The 22681-nt window shown below is 36.9% G+C and overlaps 1 protein-coding gene and 1 long non-coding RNA gene across 5 annotated transcripts in view; one reads left to right on the top strand and one right to left on the bottom strand.

The window, feature by feature from the left end:
* LOC135212756 (uncharacterized) overlaps positions 1 to 22681 on the top strand; it is an 819431-nt gene that overhangs the window by 313308 nt on the left and 483442 nt on the right. The gene's annotated exons all lie outside the window — the stretch shown is intronic.
* The window catches only part of LOC135212755 (mucin-4-like), a 620473-nt gene that overhangs the window by 180981 nt on the left and 416811 nt on the right, over positions 1 to 22681 (bottom strand). Inside the window, exon 3 of one of the 3 annotated variants that reach the window (XM_064246503.1) lies at positions 10189 to 10293. The exons of 1 other annotated variant lie outside the window; for it this stretch is intronic. In XM_064246503.1, coding sequence (XP_064102573.1) covers positions 10189 to 10293 — 105 coding nt within the window. The remainder of the gene's footprint in view (positions 1 to 10188; positions 10294 to 22681) is intronic. One more of the 3 variants, XM_064246504.1, reaches the window with a different exon arrangement.

The raw sequence follows: 22681 nt of genomic DNA, 5'->3' as shown, positions 1-22681 counted from the left end.
ATTAATTTCTAGTTCTTATACATACATAGAGGCGAAATTGATAAGTCCTTCAACTTTTGTGTATACAGAAGGAACTTACATTCTAATTCCTACATCATTTTTACTCTTATCATGATGTCAAAGGGAAAAGTAACCTACTTACCAATCTGTTTTTTCGACCATATCGTGTGTGTGATCTTTTTACTTTTTAGGTGAGAGTTAATCATTCTAGTTTCAAGTTTTCATAAATTCTTGCCCCAAATATATCGTAGAAAATTGTCTGTCTAGAGGTAGGAGGATGTGTTACCACCCAAGAGAAGGATCTGGACAGCCGTTATTTCAGATATCACTCACTCCCTGTCAATAAGGAGTTTAACCCCGTAGGGGGTAGTGCCGTTTAGTGCACCTCATTCGGTCCAATTTAGGCATCCTTAACGTTCTTTGCAGCGTCCCTTCGGCCCCTAGCTGCAACTACTTTAATTCATTTTACCGTACCTCCGTTCATATTCTCTTTCTTCCATCTTACTGCCCACCCTCTCCTAACAATTGTTCATAGTGCAACTACTTTGAGGTTTTCCTCCTGTAACACCTTTCAAACCTTTTACAATATAATGTAAATTTATACTGTACAAGTACTTGACTTTTACATTTTATTACGGCAGCGTGCACTGATTACAGGTTCAAAAAATGTTGCGTCATATATTGTGTTTGTTTGTTTGTATGGTGTTTTTACGTTGCATGGAACCAATGGTTATTCAGCAACAGGACCAACGGCTTTACGGGACTTCCGAACCACGTCTAGAGTGAACATCTATCACCAGAAATACACATCTCTTACCCCCCCTCAATGGAATGCCCGAGAATCGAACTCGTGGCCACCGAGGTGGCAGGCCAAGACCAAACCGACCACACCACTGAGGCGCTGGCAGCAAAAGAAGACGATTGGGTACGGTACCACAGAAAGGAGGGTAAAAACCTGAGGCCGTACGTGGAGCGTGTGTGTGTGTGTGTGCGTGTTTTGTGCCTATGCATGCATGTATGTGTGTATTTAGTATCTATGACTATGTATACAAAAAGCCGTTGGTCCCGTTGCTGAATAAACACTGCTTCCATGCAACGTAAAAACACCATACAAACAAACAAACAAACATTTTTTTAACCTGTAATAAGTGCTCGCTGGCGTAATAAAATGTAATAGTCAAATACTTGTACAGTATAAATTTACATTATATTGTGCTCAAATCAGAATATGACAAAAAAAGGCATTATGTGCGTGATGTTCATATTGGAAATATTTATAAATTTTATTTTTTTATTTCCGTTGGTTGACTTGAAAGCTTTCTGTTTTAGTATCTGTCGCCATCTTAGTTCCATGTCATTTTGAGGAAACTCACTGATTGGTTTTTAAGATCAATTCGTTTAACTTATAGAAAATGTAAAGGACCCCTTTTTTGTCTGTTATTTTTTTTTCTAGCGCACATTCTTCTTTTTCTTTTCTAGCACAGAAATCTGGAAATTATCATTATATGCATTTTGACATTTTGAAACGTGACACGAAAAGTATTACTACTGCTGTGATTTTATGTAATTTTACATTATGGAGAACCAGTTAGGCGCGAGCCCTCTAGCTTGTGTTATTTTCCTTGTAGTCTCAAATGCTGTTATATACTTTCGAAAATTTTCATGGTCAGTACTTGTGGATTTGTGTGTTGAGCACGTTTGCCGTGTGAGGTATTCCATATTCTGATACATTGAGGTAATGTGTGATTGCCGTTGCATATATATGTAATGAAGTTAGCATTGTAATGTTTTTTGTCTTATTGTTTATAGTTTCAGAATTACTATCACTTATATTATATCTTCTTCCCAGCTGGTTCCCATTTTCATAAGGGGTCGCCGGTTCGGATGAGCCGTTTCTATCTATTTCTATCCTGCGCTTCTGCCTCATCAATTCCCTTCTCATTAAGTCTACTCTTACACAGTCCTTCCATCTCTTTCTTGGTCTCCCTCTTCTTCTTCTTCCTTGAACCTCCATCCTCATAGTATGTCTCCCAGCGTGGTCCTCATCTCTCCTCAACAGGTGTCCATACCATCTCAGCCTCCCCTCCTGCACTTTCTTTGATACTTATATTTAATTTATTTAGTCGATCTGTGGCCATATTTTTAATGGCTTTTAGTTAATCATATTTGCCTTCCCTTTATTCCTATTATGTGGTTATAGGCTAAGGAACAAATTTTTTAAATATGTCATCTGTGTATGATAACACCTTTATCAAAATAGTAGTAGTAGTAGTAGTAGTAGTAGTAGTAATAATGTTGTTGTTGTTGTTGTAACATACTGAAGATATTTGTTTCGAGAGGAATCAATAGTTCGTGAATTACAACTAAAGAAATTTTAAAAGCCTTTGATAAAAACGTTAGAATTATATTTGAAAGGAAGTTGGATTACATTAGCTTCGTTAATTGATTAATTAATGCCTGTCCGCTGATCAACAAGCAACTTCTGTAACTGATGAGAGACATTGTAAACAGAGCGGATATGTGACCTTGTAGACCTCTAAAGTGACCTTTGGGGACCAGTGACAACAAGTTCGGAAATGGAGGCAAAACAATCCAAGATAATAGTGTCGGAGGTTATTCATAGTGAGATATAGATCAAGTTACTTCTGGAGACAAATGTGAACTCCTTGAGTGATACGCAAACCCGAGCAGAAGGTTGCGAGGTGATCTCTGTAGCTGTTTGCGAGGTAATCTCTGTAGCTCTTTGCGAGGTAATCTTTGAGGATCGAAAGTGATAGAACTGTCTTTGTATACCTGGTTGACAGGTGACTTGCGTTGACTTGAGTTGATCAATAACCAACTAAGGACAATCTTTGGTAAACACCGAATGGACAGAGGCCATTACTGGTCACTTCGTATGAGCTGCAGGACTCCGGCAAGCGACCGCGATAGGTCGTCATTAGCAAAGGAACCATATTAGTAAGCTTAAATGTAACTCCTGTGGACTTATGACGTGTCATCTTGGTAGGTCAAGATGGCAGTTGACCTTTTGTTATACCGCTGTTATCCCTCTTAGCATAAAGGGGTCGTCGGCCCCTCCAGGGGAAACAGTTCTCTTCCTCCCCCTCCTCCTCCTCGTGCCATTTGGGTAATTGTTCTTCGGCTGTGAAGGAGATTCCTGTAATGACGTCATCCTATGCGTGCGTAGCTGCTATTTCCTCTAAGTGCAGTGCTTTCACTTAAGCGAATTGGGACTCGGGAATAAATGGACACCGTTTAATGAAGCCCTTTGTGGGTCCAGTTTTTTTGTCTTGTGTGTGTGTCTGTGTGTTGTAATTATGTATTTACTTTTATTTATGTCTTTTTTCAGAGAGAGAGAGAGAGAGAGAGAGAGAGAGAGAGAGAGAGAGAGAGAGAGAGAGAGAGAGAGAGAGAGAGACTCCTTTTATTTTTGGTTAAAGTTTTGACCCTTCTCCCATTTTATTTGATAAGAATCATCAGTTACAAGTCAACTATCATTCTTATTCAGGAGAGGTTAATAGGGAAATTCTATCTTTGATAATGCTTTTTTTCATCATTAAAAACCAAATTGAGAGCTATTTTAGGACCTTCAACTTAGTTTGATAAATGGGCAGAAAAGGTGAGTAGAAGTACAATTATAAGCATTTATATACAATGACATATTATAATAATTGCCGTGTGGAGTGTCTTGTAATTATACTGAATGATGGATGGTAATATATTTCTCCCTTGGAGTGAAATATATTACCTGATTTAAACTTGTTCGTTGATAACATTACCCTTTTTGGCTATGGAGAATGAGAGTGAAAGTTCCGGGGATTATTATCTGGTACACAAAATTAAAATGAGAGCTTACGAAGCACTCGATGGTGGACCATTATTTAATTTCAGCTAATGTGGTATTGATGGTGGTTTTCATTTAATGTACTTTTTGAAGAGAATATAGCTCCGATGTGCAGAAATAAAATCCTATTTTTTTCGGGTTCAGAATATAATTGCTATGGGAAGCCTTTTTTTATTCTGCTCGGATGATGTAATGATTATGCTTTTGTGAATGCCCCTGCTGCCTTTATTTGATAGATACTGCTGTTTCTATTTGCTGATGATGTATAAAGTAAATTATTTAAACGTTTGTTTGTTGCTATGACGGCCTCTGTAGTCTATATAGCATTTTTCAATACGATATGACTGGTATTATCCAAGAATTTTTACTGGAAGAACTTCACCATTTTTTTTTACTGGTATTATCCAAGAATTATTACTGGAAGAACTTCACCATTATTTTTTACTGAAATGTAAACCTATGCACAGAGTAATGTATAGCTTCCGTAAGGGATGTAGCGTTGAATGTTGGTGACTTGAGTATGAATGTACAGTTCGAGTAGTTATTAAATAATTGTCAATAAACTCAGGAAGGTGAGCACGGAGAACAACCGTTCTGCTAATGAATGATTGAATGATTGCTACTTTTTTTTCTTCTTATTGAGCGATGCACGGAAATCTGTGGTTCCATTTTTCGTTCCTGCCCATAAGAGTATATATGTAGGTGTTTCTATGGAACCCGAAACGGGTATGGTAAAATTGATAGTAATGTTGACATCATTCTCCTGCTCTTCGTTTTTCTCCTTTTCTTTCAAATTTTGCTGAATGTTCCGATTTTGAGTTGGTGTACTTTATAGGGAATTGTACGTGCAGTATCCATCACACACACAAATACATACATACATGATTATATATAATATGTAAAATAATTAGTATATATATACATTATATTATACTATATATATAATATATATATATATATATATATATATAATAATATATAATTGTGATGTTGTTTGCATGCATTGTTATGCTTGAGTGTGGAGTAAACTATATATATATATATATATATATATATATATATATATATATATATATATGTATATATATGTGTGTGTGTGTGTATGCATGTATGTATATGTATGTATGTATGTGTATTATATATATATATATATATATATATATATATATATATATATATATAATATATATATATATAGATATCTTCGTATACATACATGTTTTTCATACGTAAAACATGGCATTCTATAGATTCCTATCCGTGACTTCCGCCCAGTTGTAAGTGAGCCTCTCTCTCTCTCTCTCTCTCTCTCTCTCTCTCTCTCTCAGTTATTTTCTTATCTCTGATTACACTGCTGTTGTTATCTTATTGGCCCCGTTCGAGCCTTCCCTCTATTTAAACTCATTACTTCCTTATCTCTCTGCCCCCTTTGTTTTCTTATCTGGTCATTCGGTCGTTTTTATTATGGGCCTTATCTCAGCCCGTGGTCATTTTCGTACCGTCTCTCACCTTCGTGATCGATGGAAGGCGCCGTATTTACCGACCTGGAATTCTCAGCCCGAGAGAAATCGACTTTGCTTAGGTTCGAGACCGGAGAGAGAAGTATAATATCACGCGGCTTGGTTGGTGTCGTTGTTATGCCTTTTTTTAACAAACCTCGTCACCCGGGGAAATCTCGTACCTATTTTTATTATAGCATTAATGCATCCATACCTTCAGAAATGACTGTCATAAAAGAAGGGGTCGAGACGGCAAAGATCTTCACACCACGAACGTCCCCCCCCCCCGATCCAAAAAGCTCTGATTTGGGTACCTTCATTCCGCCAGTCTGATATAAGGGCCATTTGCGAGAGAAATAGGGCCCAGGGCTTGACGAAGGCAGAACCAGACGTGGGTTTTATTGCCCGTAGACCTTCGTTCTTCTACTCAAAATTTTTATCATTCAACTACGAAGATTCTTCAACTGAAATAGATTTGGATATAAATCTACGGTTCTTTCTACAATGATTTCACACAGGCGTTGTGAAATTGTAACTTTGTCATTGAGAGAAAATGCTCCGTGAGATAACATTTAAAATATTTTGATTTTTGCGAACATGGTAATCAAGTTGGGTCATGACGTACTCCGCCGACATCAGGTTATATTGCATCAGGTCAAATGTGCTCATGCAAGGACATTATTTTCAAATTCTTCATAATCGGCTTCTCATATTTTGGCTATTGATTCGATGTCACCTTTCTGTGGAATATTAGACTGAAGCTCTGCCTTTCTTCTTCTTCTTCTTCTTCTTCTTCTTCTTCTTCTTCTTCTTCTTCTTCTTCTCTTCTTCTTCTCTCTCTCTCTCTCTCTCTCTCTCTCTCTCTCTCTCTTTTGAAAGTGGAGTGTAAAACACCAGAAAGAAAGATTACCCCTTTCCATCTTTGATTGATGTTTTAAAGCGTCATCATTGATTTTTGCGGTCAGTAACGGAAATGACGGTGTCGTAAATATAATTGTCATCGACTACGAATTCGCCTTCTGTCTTGGCCCGTTTCATCTTCTGGAAACTTATGCAGCAGTGAATTGGTCCCTCTTGTCCTAGTCACACGAGATAAATGCCCCGGAGAGCTTCAGTAACAGAGAACTTTTGTAAGCGACGAATATGAAGAAATGGGAATAGATTTGTTCGGATATTCCATGTTGGAAGTTTTTTTTTTCTTTCTTTACCAGCAAATTCATTTCACCACCAAAAAAATTTCAGTGTTTTTATTTACCAGCAAAATTTCATATTTTGTTTTTGTTTACCTGCGAAATTTCAATTTTTTTTACCCGCAGTTTTAATTTTTTGTTACTCTGAAAATTTAAAAATATTTTACCCACAAAATTTCAATTTTCTTTATACCCGCAAAATTTCATTTTTTTTTCACCTGCAAAATTTCCGCAAATGCAATTACAACAATAATGAATTTGACAGCAGTCATGTTATCGTTATGACAGAGCGATTATGTTTATAATCATCAATGTACGATAGATATGGTAACTTGCGAACCGCAAACAAAGAGAGAGAGAGAGAGAGAGAGAGAGAGAGAGAGAGAGAGAGAGAGAGAGATTGCCGCCATCACGTGACATTTTGTCACGCAAGTAATCAGATTTGTCGGTCACGAAATTTCTCCCTCTTCCGTCCGACTCCACCCTCCCTAACAATTGTTTCCAAGTGCAACTGCTTCTCAGGTTTTCCTCCTGTTACACCTTTAGAACCTTTTTCGTTGAATGACCTCGTAGGCCCCAGCGCATGTCCCTTGGACTAAATTCTAGATTCTATTCTATTTTTTGTGCTGTTGTCATATAGAGGCTAAATGTAGCTTTATTAATGCCGTAATTTTCGCCAATTATTCGAGACGGTGTGATCCGAAATATTTGATCAAAATTTGGTTTTAAACTTTACATAATATGTTGGTTTGTAAAAGAAATATTTCATCAAAATTTGGTTTTAAACTTTACATATGTTCGTTGGTAAAAGAAATATTTGATGTAAATTTGGTTTTAAACTTTTCATATGTTCGTTGGTAAAAGAAATATTTGATCAAAATTTGGTTTTAAACTTTACATAATATGTTCTTTGTTTGTTTGTTTTAAAACTTTACATAATATGTTCGTTTGTAAAATAAATATTTGATAAAAATTTGGTATCAAACTTTGCATAATATGTTCGTTTGTAAGATAAATATTTGATAAAAATTTGATTTTAAACTTTACATAATATGTTCGTTTGTAAAATGATTATTTGATCAAAATTTGGTTTTAAACTTTACATAATTTGTTAGTTTGTAAAATAAATATTTGATCAAAATTTGGTTTAAACTTTTCATAATATGTTCGTTTGTAAAATAAATATTTGATAAAATTTGGTTTTAAACTTTACATAATATGTTCGTTTGTAAAATGATTATTTGATCAAAATTTGGTTTTAAACTTTACATATGTTAGTTTGTAAAATAAATATTTGATCAAAATTTGCTTTTAAACTTTACATAATATGTTAGTTTGTAAAATAAATATTTGATCAAAATTTGGTTTTAAACTTTGCATATGTTTGTTTGTAAAATAAATATTTGATAAAAAAAATTTGATCAAAATTGGGTTTTAAACTTTACATATGTTCGTTTGTAAAATTAATATTTGATCAAAATTTGGTTTTAAACTTAACATGTTCGTTTGTAAAAGAAATATTTGATCAAAATTTGGTTTTAAGTCTGTGTGATTTTGGATTTGATCATGATGGTTATGCGAGCGCGCTTTTGTGTATATGATGTTAATTATTATAAAACTAAGTTCATATCAGATATAGTGTTATTTAATCTGAAAGTTCGCTTAATCTATTTCTTTTGTTTTATTTTATTTTAATATGATTTTTATTTTTATTTCGTGAAATTTCCTCGCAAAGTTCTTGATAGTAATGATGTGCGGTATGTTGCTCTTAGTGGTGGAAAGCAAAATAATGTCTCAGAAAATGAAGAGTTACGATATCCTAAGTGACAACTGATGTATATTGCGTCTTGGGCCTAAGGAACATTCTCTTCTTATTACCAAGTGTCTTGGCGGTCGGATAACTTACGCTATAAGACAAATTTTTTAAAATTTTATAATGAACAATTCAGGTCATTAGAATAAATTGCCTATAAAATCGCATGTGTTATGAGGTGTTAAATCAGAGATGTCGCCAAATCTACTTTGTTTTCGGGCACTGAGTCATGAAAGTGGTGTTTGCGTGAGTACGATATAATGAAGTGCATCTCGAAACGTGTTAACATCACGCATTCGTGTAAGATATTCCTGCTTTTGGTATGTTGATATGTCTTGATTTTCGTAGAACCTTTCTGTCATAGACAAGCTTCACATTTGATCGTGAATTTACATTTTGTGTAATGATGGGGAACTTAATCTTTTTCATAATTCATGTTGACATTTCTTTTTTATATTCCACTTTTTTTTCCTTTTTTCACTCAATCTAGTGGGATATTATGTGGAGGGGTTACAATCTGAAAGAGAAAGATATTAGTAAACACACATACACAAATACAATTACCTGGTTACCTTTTGTTTTCTTCAAAAATTTATTCTTAAGCTAAAGGAAGACACAGAAGCATTACTTGTAATAAGGGAATATTTCGTAAGTTCAATGGAAACTAGTCGTCAGTGGGAGAGGAGTACCCGATGATGGTTTGTATGCTGTACCCTCACTGACGCAAGCTTAAAGGGATTCTTCTATCCTACACACATCTATGGCTATTACTAGTTTTAAATCAGTTCCTTACCTCATTTTCAAACCATGCATCATCCTATTAAACCTTGATAACTAAAGTAAAGACAAAATACCTGTTCGGGAACCTGAAAATGAACGAGACGAAATCCTGTTGCAAAGTCGTATACGCGGCTTCTCTTGATGAAATCCTTTTTACAGTCCTGTTTCCAAGAGACACTAACTCGGTTCTTTTTGAATAAATGCACTAACTTGTTCAGTCCTTTTGTTGAAATCCACCAACACTTACTGCGTGAAATTGAACTCGCGGTGAAGTTCCTTTTATAAAAGAAAAGTGAAGAGTGAAAAATCTTAATTTTACTCTAAGAGGTCACTGGGGTTCTTCACTTTTTCACTCTTTCACTCCCGCCTTTCGGTGATCTGACCAATTTCCTTACCTTTCAAGAGTTCTTGGTCGCTATGTCAACGCGTGTGTATATATCTTTCACCGTAAATTTTTATTATTATAAGATTTGACCAAGTAATCCGAAATTGTTATAGTTCAAAAGATACAGACGAGAGTTACGGCGCTGGTAGTCTAAGTACAAATGAGCGCGTTCGTTTTCTGTTAACGGAACTTTTCTCACAATCAGCACAATTGAGTCGTATCGCAGAGTGTCCGCCACGAAAGAACTAGAGAACTGAAAGAACTTTCAAACTCAGTGCCGAGTGAATTCTCAATAGACTACACCCAATGCACCCAGGAACATACTCTTAACCTGAGAGACTATTCTTGTTCCCCACTGCAAGAGAAATGAAGCGTCAATGAAGCAAAGTCAGTGCATACACGCCATCAAAAGTCTACACGGTAATCACTCTCTCTTTAAGAGTGACAATTTTTTCTCTAAATGAGCATGCAGTGGACGCACGCACATATACTTCATTAGACGTACACAATCGAGTCCCTTACGCAGCATAAGGAAATAGGACTGCGTGTGCGTGGAGGGAGAGACGCACACGACGGGGAAACTCAAATGGTGACTTGGACAACTACTCTACATACGTACACATACACACTGACTACCCTCACGTACGTAAGAGCAAAGAAGATGTTTATTTACGTACATGCATGATACGTCGTCACAGGAGAGAGTGATGGCGGGGGGCAGACTGGGAGTCAGGAATGACGTCATGAAGCTTGCTCCGCCCTCCAATGACGCCACCATCCTGCTTCCACCAATCAGGACACAGAAACAAAGTTAGGCCCCGCCTACCAGTGACACGTCACGACTAAGCCTACGCCCAATGACTAACATAAAATTAAGTGGATGAAGTGATGGCACTACTTTGGCACAGCCAATCAAAATGCGTGTTGTGAGTCGAAGCTTCACCTAGATTTTTACGTCACTACTACTGTGGCGGCTGACATCCAGCACAATAAAATAACGAGCTCCCGAAATACAACAGAAGCAGCAGCAGCAGCAGCAGCAGCAGCAGCAGCAGCCACTGCTAATCAAGTTTTTCGGTCATCAAAAACAAAGCATTGTAAGTTTTGAAAAGTTAATGAGACGATTGTGTGCTTTGATGTCCGGCTGACCTGGCGGCGCCAATCATTGTTGATCGGCGATCAATGACGGGGTCAAAAGCAAACTTCTAAAGCATATTTATATTTTTACGCCCGACAAAACAGATGGGTCTGCCCGGCCTAATTGGCCGTCAATAACCTGTTTTGCATCGGAGCCACTTTCAAGGGGAGGAGGAAAAATCGTTCTTTGTTTCGGCGTCTCTCAATGCGCCCAGAGTTCTTAATTCGAAATGAGACAGAGTTGCTAAATGAAAAAAGAAAAAAAAGAAAAGGGGTTGTGTTGGGGGTTAAAAGAAGAAGGGGACTTCAAAGACAGCGCCGCCAAATATCTCTATTAACGGATGCAGCAGAGGAAACGCCACGATCTGAAATGTCAAAGTTGGTGGCCCTGATATTCTCTCTCTCTCTCTTGTGTGTGTGTGTTGTTCTGGTTCTTTCCAAGTTTTCTCTCATTATTTCAGTTTGTTAGTCCATCGTAAATCTCCGATCGACGTCGTTTTTCCATGCCTGACGTGCAACCAGCAGTGTGGGGGGGGGGGGGGGGGGAACAAAAGTTCGTATGATATTTTCTCTTCATTATTGGTTTGTTGTATTGGAAGAAAATAAATAAGAAGAGGCTCAGTATATATATACATGTATTTCCAGTGATGCACGCTGGAGAACCAGTCACTTATCCTTGCGTAACATAGCTCTTTCTGTAGAACATTAGAGGCTCTCTAAAATAAGGAGATTGCCGTCAGTGCTCCTCATGCAGTGCACTGTAGGCTTTTCTTAAGGTTCTTTGCAACCCCCTTTCAGTCCTTTTACTGTACCTCCGTCCATTTTCTCTTCATCCATCTTCCTTCCCTCGGCCCTCTCCTAACAGTTCCTCGTAGGGGGATAGGGCCGTCGGTGGACCTCATACGGTGCGCTGTAGGCATTACTTAAGGTTCTTTGGAGCGTGCCTTCGGCCCTTAGCTACAACCCCCTTTGTTCCTTTTACTGTACTTCCTTTCATATTCTGTTTCTTCATCTTACTTTCCACCCTCTTCTAATACTTGATTCATAGTGTAAGTGCTTTGAGGTTTTCCTCCTGTTACACCTTTCAATTATTCTATCTTGACTCATAAAATGCCTGTGCTTTAGCCACTTATTTTGAGAATAGCACTGAAATTCTCTTAGACCCCTAATGCATCACAACGAGCACCAATAGTTCTTTCTTATGTGGATCAGTAACGCATTCATAAATAGTAACTTGCCTTTTTAGGTCACTAATGGCTCAAAGTTACTTATAACACACCAATGACTCAGTCTTAGAGCTAAATCACTCTAAAGATGCCTGTTTCTTTTTCGTAGAGTACTATACAAGATTCACATCAACAGTGTATCTGATGTGTAGGCTAGTCCCTTTACAACGCTCCTGTTTGGCTGTTGGTAAGCCAATCATAGGCTTGGAAACTTTTAAGTCTCTCTCAGAGTTCACATAGGCAGGATGTGTATTCCACCTCTCCTGAGGGATACATTTGAAAGATGTATCCCTCAGGAGAGGTGGAACATACATCCTGCCTATGTGAACACTCTCGAGAGTTTCCATCCCTGTGATTGGCTTATCAACAGCCAAACAGGAGTGCCGTAAGGTACTGGCCTAGACATCACGGTTGATGTGAATCTACTATTGAGTACCTGTGATGCATTTCAGTTCTAGAGTGTAAAGCAGAAAGTGGATCACGTATCACTCAGGCTTATATACACTCGTACCGACTCGTTGCGCGCGAGTTCGATTCTCGGGCATTCCATTGAGGTGTGAGAGATGTTTATTTCTGGGGATAGAAGTTCACTCTCGACGTGGTTCGGAAGTCACGTAAAGCCGTGGGTCCCGTTGCTGAATAACAACTGGTTCCATGCAACGTCAAAACACCATACAAACAAAGTGCCTCTGTCAGACTTCATTGACAGCAGAGTAGCTGGCGCTTTCTTACTCAGAGTAGACAAATGCCACGTTGTAACTGGAGAATACTGCTCTCGGTATTCTGTGAGAGATGTCTGTCATGTTGATGAACTGTCAAACAAAGAATTGCTCTGTAGAACAGTACAGTAGAGTTGATGTCTGTTACCGCATATCCGCTGCAGCTAATTAGTAGCGGTCTAACACTTTTTTCCATACTGATTGTGGGGGTTGGTGTTTAATTGTTTAAGCACCGTTATATGAGGCTTTTTTTTTATGTAATGACCGCCGCAGCGCGATACTATAGTATTTTTGTAGTCCTTTGACGCGAAGTAGCAGCAGTAAAAGGGTTCACTTTTAAAATAACGGATGTTACCTGCTGTGTGTGTGTGTGTGTGTGTGTGTTTTTTAGGTATCGCTTTGGGGCAGATGATGTTTAAACGTAGTTGTGGGCATTGCAGTGGTGCAGATACCAGGAAATTTGTATAGCGCCTCAGTGTCGTGGTCGGTATGGTCTTGGCTTGCCACCTCGGTGGCCGCGAGTTCTATTCTCGGCCATTCCATTGAGGAGTTAGAGATGTGTATTTCTGGTGATAGAAGTTCAGTCTTGACGTGGTTCGGAAGTCACGTGAAGCCGTTGGTTCCGCTGCTGAATAACCACTGGTTCTATGCAACGTAAAAGCACCATACAAACAAACAAACCAAGAAATTTGTCTCACCAGTTAAAGGTCGCATGTTCGATTCCTGAGCGAGACGTAGTTTTTAAATTCCATTACACCTGATCCAGTTGGCCTTCGTCGTGAATAATAGGTACCTAGTTGTTAAACGACTATGATGGGTCAGCAACCTCATCCCAAAAAGTGACTGACAGGAAACTGCCTGGTTAACGTCTGCAGGCATCCGCACTGAACAGACAATTTATTATATATATTATATATATAATAATATAGATATTAGATATATATTATATATTATATACTATCTATAAATTGATTTATAGATATATAGAATATTTAATAATTAACAATTATATAATATATATTATATTATATTATTATAAGAAAAATATAATATTATATAATAATATAATATTATATGAAATAACTTCATCTCGAAGTAAATAAAACGTGATGCTATGTATAAATAAAGGTTTTTGCCACGAAGGAAAAAATGAAAAGAGAGATAGCCAAGCACTTTCGGTCTAGTTCGACCCTTTACATCAGGCACAACTCAGTAAAGGGTCGAACTAGACCGAAAGTGCTTGGCTATCTCGCTTTTCATTTTTTCCTTCGTGGCAAAAACCTTTAAATATCATATATAATTATATATATAATTAATATATATTTACATACATACATACAATATATGATATATTAATATATATATATATGATATAATATATATATATATACATATACATACACATACACATAATTTACTATAAACTATATTATATCATATATATCTATATATATAATATATATATATTATATATATAAATACATCATACTACATACATCTATATATATATATATATATATATATATATATATATATATATATATATATACATATACATACACATACACATATATACACTCCGTTCTGCTGGAATGCATGCATGTGTTAACCATGCGGTTTCCTGTCAGTCTTATATTGGGATGATGTAACTGACCCAAAATAGTCGTCTAACAACTTGGTACCTGTCATTCTCAATGAAGGCCAAAACTGGTCAGGTGTGATGGAATTTAAAACTACGTCTCGCTCAGGAATCGAACATGCGACCTTCAACTGGTGAGGCAACTTTCCTGGTATCTGTATATATATATATATATAATATATATATATATATATATATATATATATATTAATATATACATATAGATAGATAGATATATACATACATACATACAGAGAGAGAGAGAGAGAGAGAGAAGAGAGAAAGAGAGAGAAGAGAGAGAGAGAGAGAGGCCTCACGGCAACAATATTATTGTTGCCAGGATCTGGGATCTGGAAGGACCCTAGATCGTCTCTCCCTGACTCCGTTCTTCATGTTTGACAGTTGACGGAAGCCTTTGCTTTTTTCATTCCATGCTGATTTTCCCGGAATGTCAGGAGCGGCATTCAGAGAGGTCAAAAGTTGTTGATTAAAATAAAAAAATAAAAATGTCAACCATTTTCAACTGCTGTCCATCCAGTCCGTTCATTTTGAGTTTGATGTCGGAATTACTTTTCAACATTTTCGTTTTGGACTCCTAGTCAAGAGACAGATTAATTCATATTCTGATGAACGCGGATCCGATGTCATTTCCAGCTGGTAAGCTTTTTTTTTTTTTTTTTTTTTTGTTTTTTTTTTTTTTTTTTTTTTTTTTTTTTTTTTTTTTTTTTGTGGGGGCGGGGGGGGTTATGCTGGACTTGGGGGGATATTTTGATGCATGCGCTTTTATTCATTTATGTACACGAGATATTAAATTCTCGACGTTTTCATGACACAAGATTGAGTGTCGTGTTCTCGAAGTGTTCACTTAAGGCATAACATTTCTTTGGCTTTCTTTTAAATGTCGCTAAAAATCGACAGAGGAGGACTAGCAGACCGACTGAGTAGGAATGCTTAATGCTTTTATCTAATTTTTTTTAATGTTGATGATAAAAAATTTCCCTCCTTTGATTTTGCCCAAACTGTACACGTGGTTGGGTGTTGTCATCATATAATGACAACGTCTGATTTTGGCTGTCTGCTGTAATGAGAAGCCAATGGTCCTGGGGCTTAACGCATGGTTAACGAATTTATAAATATTCATTAGTGGCATCCAGGGCGCAAAACTGCTATTAATTACATTTGAACTCTAGGCTTTAAAATCTTTGAACCATGTGTATCGCAAAATTATTTATCAACGGAATTTTGGAAATCCGTGAGTGTAGTGCACACAGGCATGGTCGTGACTGGTCCGTTTAACGTGACGTAAATATTTTGAGTGAGATTTATATTGAAAGAGACCCACATGCTGCTCTTAAGACAAGATAGAAGTATTTCCAAAAATAAATTGTTTTTTAAAAGTCAGCTTTCATTATTCCTATCCAGCAATTTTGTGTCTGAGATTCAATTATTTTTATCCTCAAGAATTTGACTAAAATTTATTTTGATCTCATATTTGCGACACATTTGATTGTTTCCATCCAGAAATAGGAGAAACGTAGGGGGTTAGCGCCGTCAGTGCACCTCATGCGATGCATTGTAGGCATAACTTAAGGTTTTTTGCAGCGTGCCAGCGGCCCCTAGCTGCAACCCCTTTCTTTCCTTTTACTGTAACTCCTTTCATATTCTCTTTCTTCCATTCTTACTTTCCACCCTCTCCTAACAATTGATTCGTAGTGCAACTGCTTTGAGGTTGTCATCTTGTTACGCCTTTCAAACTTTTACTGGCAATTTCCATTTCTGCGCTGAGTTGCGTCATAGGTCCCATTCCTTGGCCTTTGGCCTAAATTCTATTATCACATCAGTTCAAAACGCAGTGATGCCAGATACTCGTCGGTAATGTTAACGTAGCTTCAGCTGTTATGTTGGGTGGGGGTGGCGTCTCATGTCGCAACATCGTCCTTTGAAGATCCTCTTTCATTCCTCGGAAGATGGCTGTCGTTATGCTGAGGTCTGCCTCGCGCAGACAACAGAGTAATTACCGGTGCTGCTGTGTGACCTTAGAGTCGTGAACTGGGTAAATCTCGGATGTATCTTTGATGCGTTAATTGGCTCGCTTCAGCGGCGGAGTTGTATATCAGGGGTTTCACAGGCAGTGTGTTTGTATGAATCGTGTGATATTCCAGAGAGGAGTGGTTTTTTTTTTGTTATCTGTTTGGTATTTTCTTTCCCTGTCGTTACTTTCTGTAGTGCATCAAACTGTTGGTTCCGTTTGTATTGTACAAAACTCTGCACTAGTTTTGTAGTTGTATCCATCGAACCTTCTTAGTTTGTCGCAAACTGAGCGTGTCATTATCAAGTAGCAGCATTCCGGTTTATTTATTTTTTTTCATAATTGTAAAAGGTTGCATTAGCTGATTGAAACGTCGTGCACATCCATTGCTTATAAGGGAGGTGATGTAACATGGTACCTATTAGCTCCTTGTTGCAAGCCGCAATACCCGATTTGAGGTTGCTGACTTCGAGTGAATGATAACAAGAGGGACATGTGGATAGATGGTAAATATTCAGGTAGATTACAAAAGGCGCTTAGGAAAGGGGGAAAAAAGAGGTCGCGGAACGAGATGGCCGAGAGGAAAGATGAAGGGGAAGAGGCATCGTTGAAGTGAATAGCAAACATGGCGTAGGATAGGGGAAAATGACTGTCCCCTGGATGGCAAAGGGGCATCGGAAAATACGAAAAAGATGTTATTGATCACGATGGTTTGAGAGACGTGAGAAGATGGGAAAATGTTTGCCTGCAGAGATATTGTGCTTTGCTGTCTTGGGGAGAAAAACGAGGCACAGAATAAGTAAAAACGTGTGACGATATCGGAAGAAACGTTTTGCAGATGGAAGGTAAAGGGTAAAATAAGAATCTTGTAGATTTGGAAAGAAAGACTGCCAGAATGAGAGAGATTAGAAAAAGCTCTGTGGGAAGGAAAAGTATCGTAAGATGTTGATGTCGGATGCTGGCAGAATGAGAGAGATTAGAAAAAGCTCTGTGGGAAGGAAAAGTATCGTAAGAAGTTGATGTCGGATGCTGGCAGAATGAGAGAGATAGAAAAAGCTGTGTGGGAAGGAAAAAGTGTCTTAAGATGTTGATTGTCGATGCTGGCAGAATGAGAGAGAGTCAGAAAAAGCTCTGTGGGAATGATGATATCTTAAGATGTTTATGTTCCTGTGCTGCAGAATGAGAGAGATTAGAAAAAGCTCTGTGGGAAGGAAAAGTATCTAAGATGTTGATGTCGGATGCTGGCAGAATGAGATAGAAAAAGCTCTGTGGGAAGGAAAATATCTTAAGATGTTGATGTCGGATGCTGGCAGAATGAGAGAGATTAGAAAAAGCTCTGTGGGAAGGAAAAGTATCTAAGATGTGAGTCTGGATGCTGGCAGATTAAGAGATTAGAAAAAGCTCTGTAGGAAGGAAAAGTTATCGTAGAAGTTGATGTGTCGATGCTGGCAGAATGGGATAGAAAAAGCTCTGTGAGAAGGAAAAGTATCGTAAGAAGTTGATGTCGGATGATGGCAGAATGAGATAGAAAAAGCTCTATGGGAAGGAAAAGCATCTAAGATGTTGAAGTCGGATTCTGGCAGAAAGGTGGAGACGTCGATGTTTATGGGTAAAGAAAAGCACTGAATTAGTGTATGATTTGGCCAAAGGGATACATGGAAAGGAAAGATGCCTTTGTGACAAGAAGGCAGAAGGGACACTGAGCAACACCATGAATAAAAAAAGACAAGATTAACTTTGATAATGTGTGACAATACTGAGATGTACCGAAGCACCAGCTAACTTTGACATATTAATATTATTAATTATCATATTTGCGCGTTTGAACTATCGATGGGAGAATTCTCTGTTGCATCCTGGTTAAAGCTCGTCTCTTTGTATCAAAATCGCCTTTTTGATGACCAAAAACTTGTTATTTTTATGTTTTCGGTATTGTTGTCAAAACACGTTGAGCATGTGATGATGGGTGATTTGTTGTACAGATTATTAAAGAATAAAGAAACTAGTTTTATGTACGTAAGATAAAACATAAAATGGTCATAAGAAACTGAAAACATCGAGGGGGATGAAATGGGAGAGGTGCTTTCGTAGGGAAACCGTAAGGAAATGAATGGTTGAAGACGTTTGACCTCGGAATGAAGAAACTAATTGAAAACTAAAAGTGGGAAATCTCGCTTAATGAGGAACACGTTTGAATGAGCGGTCAATAAGAGAAAATTATCTTGTACTGAAAACTAAAGCAATGCATATTACTCATGTGTAACACTTAGTCAAGATAGACGTGAGGTGTAATCTAGTGATTCTGGAACGCAAAATTTCTCTTACTGAAAACTGAAACTGCAAATTTGGCATATACAATGTATTGAAACAGAGATAGACACAGTGAATAGAAATAACGTAAGTGAAGGCTTGGAACGAGAACCTTGTATAGACAATGACATTGGGAGAATCTATTGACGAATCTTATAACTCATGATAAAGTAGAAGATACTAACTCTGGGAAAAACATCTTCGGAAAGGATGGTAAAAAAAAAGACCTATAGGTTATTGGTGGATTAGAATAGGAGCATTGGCAAAGAAAATTATGATAAAATAAAATCGAGACCTATAGATTGTTGGAGAATTAGGATAGAAGCATTGTCAAAAAAAAAAAATAATAATAATAAATAAATAAAAACAAAAAAAAATAAAAGGGGCGATTCTAACTCTAGGGAAAACACCTCCGGAAAGGATGATCAATATAAAAAAAGAGAGACCTATTGCGTATTGATGGATTAGAATAGAAGTATTGGAAGAGAGAGGACAGAAGGAACAAAAAATTGAATTGATGAATGAAAAAAAAGATGGTGGATCATAGAAGCGGTTCTTGTCAATTTGGACCTAATTAGTGTTTACAAAGACCCAGTTCTTACTGATTAAAGTTGGATGTGATGATGAACGGGCTTCTTTGATTTCGTTTTATTCAGTTATTTTTATTAACAATGTTACTAAATATTCCTGAATTATTTATGAAGTCAATATACGTTAGGGATGTCAACAAAGCCTAATGAAATGGACCTAGATTGGGCTCAAATTTCTGTTCATATACATTGCATCATTTTGCAAATGGAATTGAAACTACAGTAGATATATTAGATGAAATTAGTTGCCATCATCATAACTATACAAAACTTGAACTTGATGATGTTGACTCTAGAAAAGTTTTTGCATCAATTTACTTCAATTATGGAATAAAAACAGTGCTGATTGGATAAATATAATAAGAAAATGTTATTAGATTTAATCATTGCAATCTTGAAATTGACAAATTGATCTATATAACAAAATTTAGATAAATTTATCTAAGAGGGGTTTATATTTGGAATTTGACTTTTAAGAAGCAAAAATGAGCTACTTTGGTTTTTTGGGGGGCTTGGGGGGGGGGGGGGGGGTTGTCTAACCTAGGAGAACTGACGGGGTTCAATCTAAATATAGGTTGTGTTAGGGAGTGCAGAAACTAAACATGGGGGAGGGGAGGGGGACACTGTGCTCAAATATGGAAATGAATTATTAAATAACCGTAAAACTTACAGAGTTTGGTAGTGCTACACTAGCTGGAATATCTGTGATTTATTTTGGTTACAGTTTTATTTTAGGAAGGTTGTGGAATCTTAATCCTCCAGATATGCCTACTGATAGATTGTTTGTTGACAAGAGCCATAGTTAGTTTAATGTTAGTTACAGTCGCGAGAGGGTGCTCAGTCCTCCAGTATATCTGCTTAATTATTTAGGTCGACTTGGACTCCTTAGGAACAGTTAGGCAGAGAGCGAATATAGTTTGGCCCAAAAGGCTGTTATTCAATAATTAGGGGAATTAATATTAGGATATACATTGGTCAGGTTAGTTATTAGAGATAATGAAAAATTGTAACAAATTATTTAGAAGTTAGGAATATATTTATTGAGATGCTGGGTTACAAACCCTCGTTGATTTATGTCAGTGGTTCTTAAACTTTATAATGCCACGCCCCCTCTGAGAGTTGGTCCATCCCGCCACGCCCCCCTTTACATATATGAGTAAAATTCACTCCCAGATTTAAAGGAAAATAAAAAGAACGAAGAGAGAGAAAGAGAAAGGGTTTTGGAGGGATAAAGAGGGAGGTCAATAATTACAAAACATGGAAAGTCCAACAAATCTAAGGAGAGTAAGAAGATTATTAGAACTAACGTTATTTGCATTTTTTCTCTGAATATTAGTTCCTCACTTTTGTTAAGAGAGTAACGAATGTAATTAGAGAATTTAAGTTTTTCCCCTGGAGATTACTGACACCCCCTCTAGGGAGGTGGCCCCTACACCGCCCCCCCCCCTCCCCCTGTTTAAGAACCACTGATTTAGGCGAACGATCACACCGAGAACATGGTGATAAACACACAAAATATTAATTAATAAATCGACCGTTTAGTTTGTCACGCAGAAAGTGAATGTGAATCAGAGAACGTGATGGAAGCAACAATCTTGAAAGCGTTTGGGAGAATGAAGAGGAAAATAAAACACGGAAGTAAACGTGAAAAGATGGAAAGGAGGAACCAAAAAAGCAAAGTGTCGAAGCAGTTTAGTGGATGAAAACCAGGTGAATGTCATTTCCGAATTAGTGAGAGAAACTTCTGTTTGAGTTGTGTTCATTTTGTTCAGCAGAAAAGATGACTCGTGGAACAGGCAGGAGCTCTTGTGGTTTTATTCTGGTAGTTAATGCCACAAAATGCTGCTTATTCTTTTTTAAAAGTGAAACACTACATAAAAAACAGTTTATTGAGCGAAAGGATGATAGGAGAATAATGAAGATTATCATGTCAAAAGAGTTATTACAGTTTAAAATCGTTAGAAACTATGAGTTTAATAAGTTTTAGTTTATATTTATTCTAAGGAAAAAAGTCAGTAATTCCAAGATTAAACAGTGCATTTGAAATTAGACCAATTATGGCTATGTGCAGACGTGCGTTAGAAGATATAGCTTGCCCATGCAGTCTCTATCCTAAAATCTGTATTTGAAAATTATAATGCATCAATCTGGGTAAACAAAAACAAGAATCATCCATGTTTATATTTATAACTACTGTTCTATGTATGCATTGGTGCCAACACTAACACATGCAATTTATGTAATATTGATTTATTGGCATTGCTGTTATGTACGCTCTGAATCTATATGCAAAACGAATGATTGCAAATAAATACACAGTTAGGCAAGAGCGCTGTTTTCGGTAATTGAATATTGTTCATTTACGGTGCGTTTGTCTCTCTTCCACACTACTATACCTGAATAGACGGAATTTTAATGATTTTCGGTATTCTGCACCACCCAAGAAATTTCGAATAAATCATTTTTGATGTCCATGCTTTATTCCTCAAGAATAGAAGTGTATATATATATATATATATATATATATATATATATATATATATATATATATATATATATATATATATATATATATATATATATATATATATATATATATATACAACACACACACACACACACACACCAATACAGAGCCCACGCAATCCTATATCACCTGTTCTTCATTGTAATACATGTAAACAAATATGCGTGTATATATATATAATATATATATATATATATATATATATATATATATATATAGATATATATATAGATAATATATTATATATATCTATATATATATATATATATATATATATATATATATATATATACACGCATATATCTTTGCATATACTTGTCCAAACACCTTGCGTTACCTTAATTCTTTCGGAAGGAGTATTTCTTTTTTCAATAAGTTTTGTTTGAATATAATTCGGTGCCGTTCTGTTGTACCTCATCCAATTTCTGCCGATTAATATGACTTATTTCTCTCTCTCTCTCTCTCTCTCTCTCTCTCTCTCTCTCTCTCTCTCTCTCTCTCTCTCTCTCTCTTTTATGCTTAATGGCTTTGTCCTACCATTAGTAAATTTGAAGCTGAAGGATGTAATAGCCGGTTTTAACATTAAAGTGAAACATCCTTTTTCTTTGTAAGCTCTGCTCCTGCCGCCCTTTTAGACTCCCCTTCGATTAATCCCCTTTTAATTAGATTCTCTCTCTCTCTCTCTCTCTCTCTCTCTCTCTCTCTCTCTCTCTCTCTCTCTCTCTCTCTCTCTCTCCTGATGGGTTAATACCGCACCTATTTGTTGGCAGAACCTGTGTACTTAACGTGTTGTTAATTGGATTTTTAGAGCAACGATTAATGATACCCCCACCATAGGCGAGGTGAGAGAGATGATTTGGTGAGAGTATATACGCTCGTTGATCTGGTTAATGAGAGAGAGCACGTTGATGGAAATGGCAGAATGTTGCGAGGTATTAAATGAGATACGCTCTTTAGATAATGGTGGCGTTGTGTATAGAGACGCTTTGGTCT

Source organism: Macrobrachium nipponense, chromosome 41 (assembly GCF_015104395.2).
Source record: "Macrobrachium nipponense isolate FS-2020 chromosome 41, ASM1510439v2, whole genome shotgun sequence".
Classification (NCBI taxonomy): Eukaryota; Metazoa; Arthropoda; class Malacostraca; order Decapoda; family Palaemonidae; genus Macrobrachium; species Macrobrachium nipponense.
This window is presented reverse-complemented; position numbering and strand designations above follow the sequence as displayed.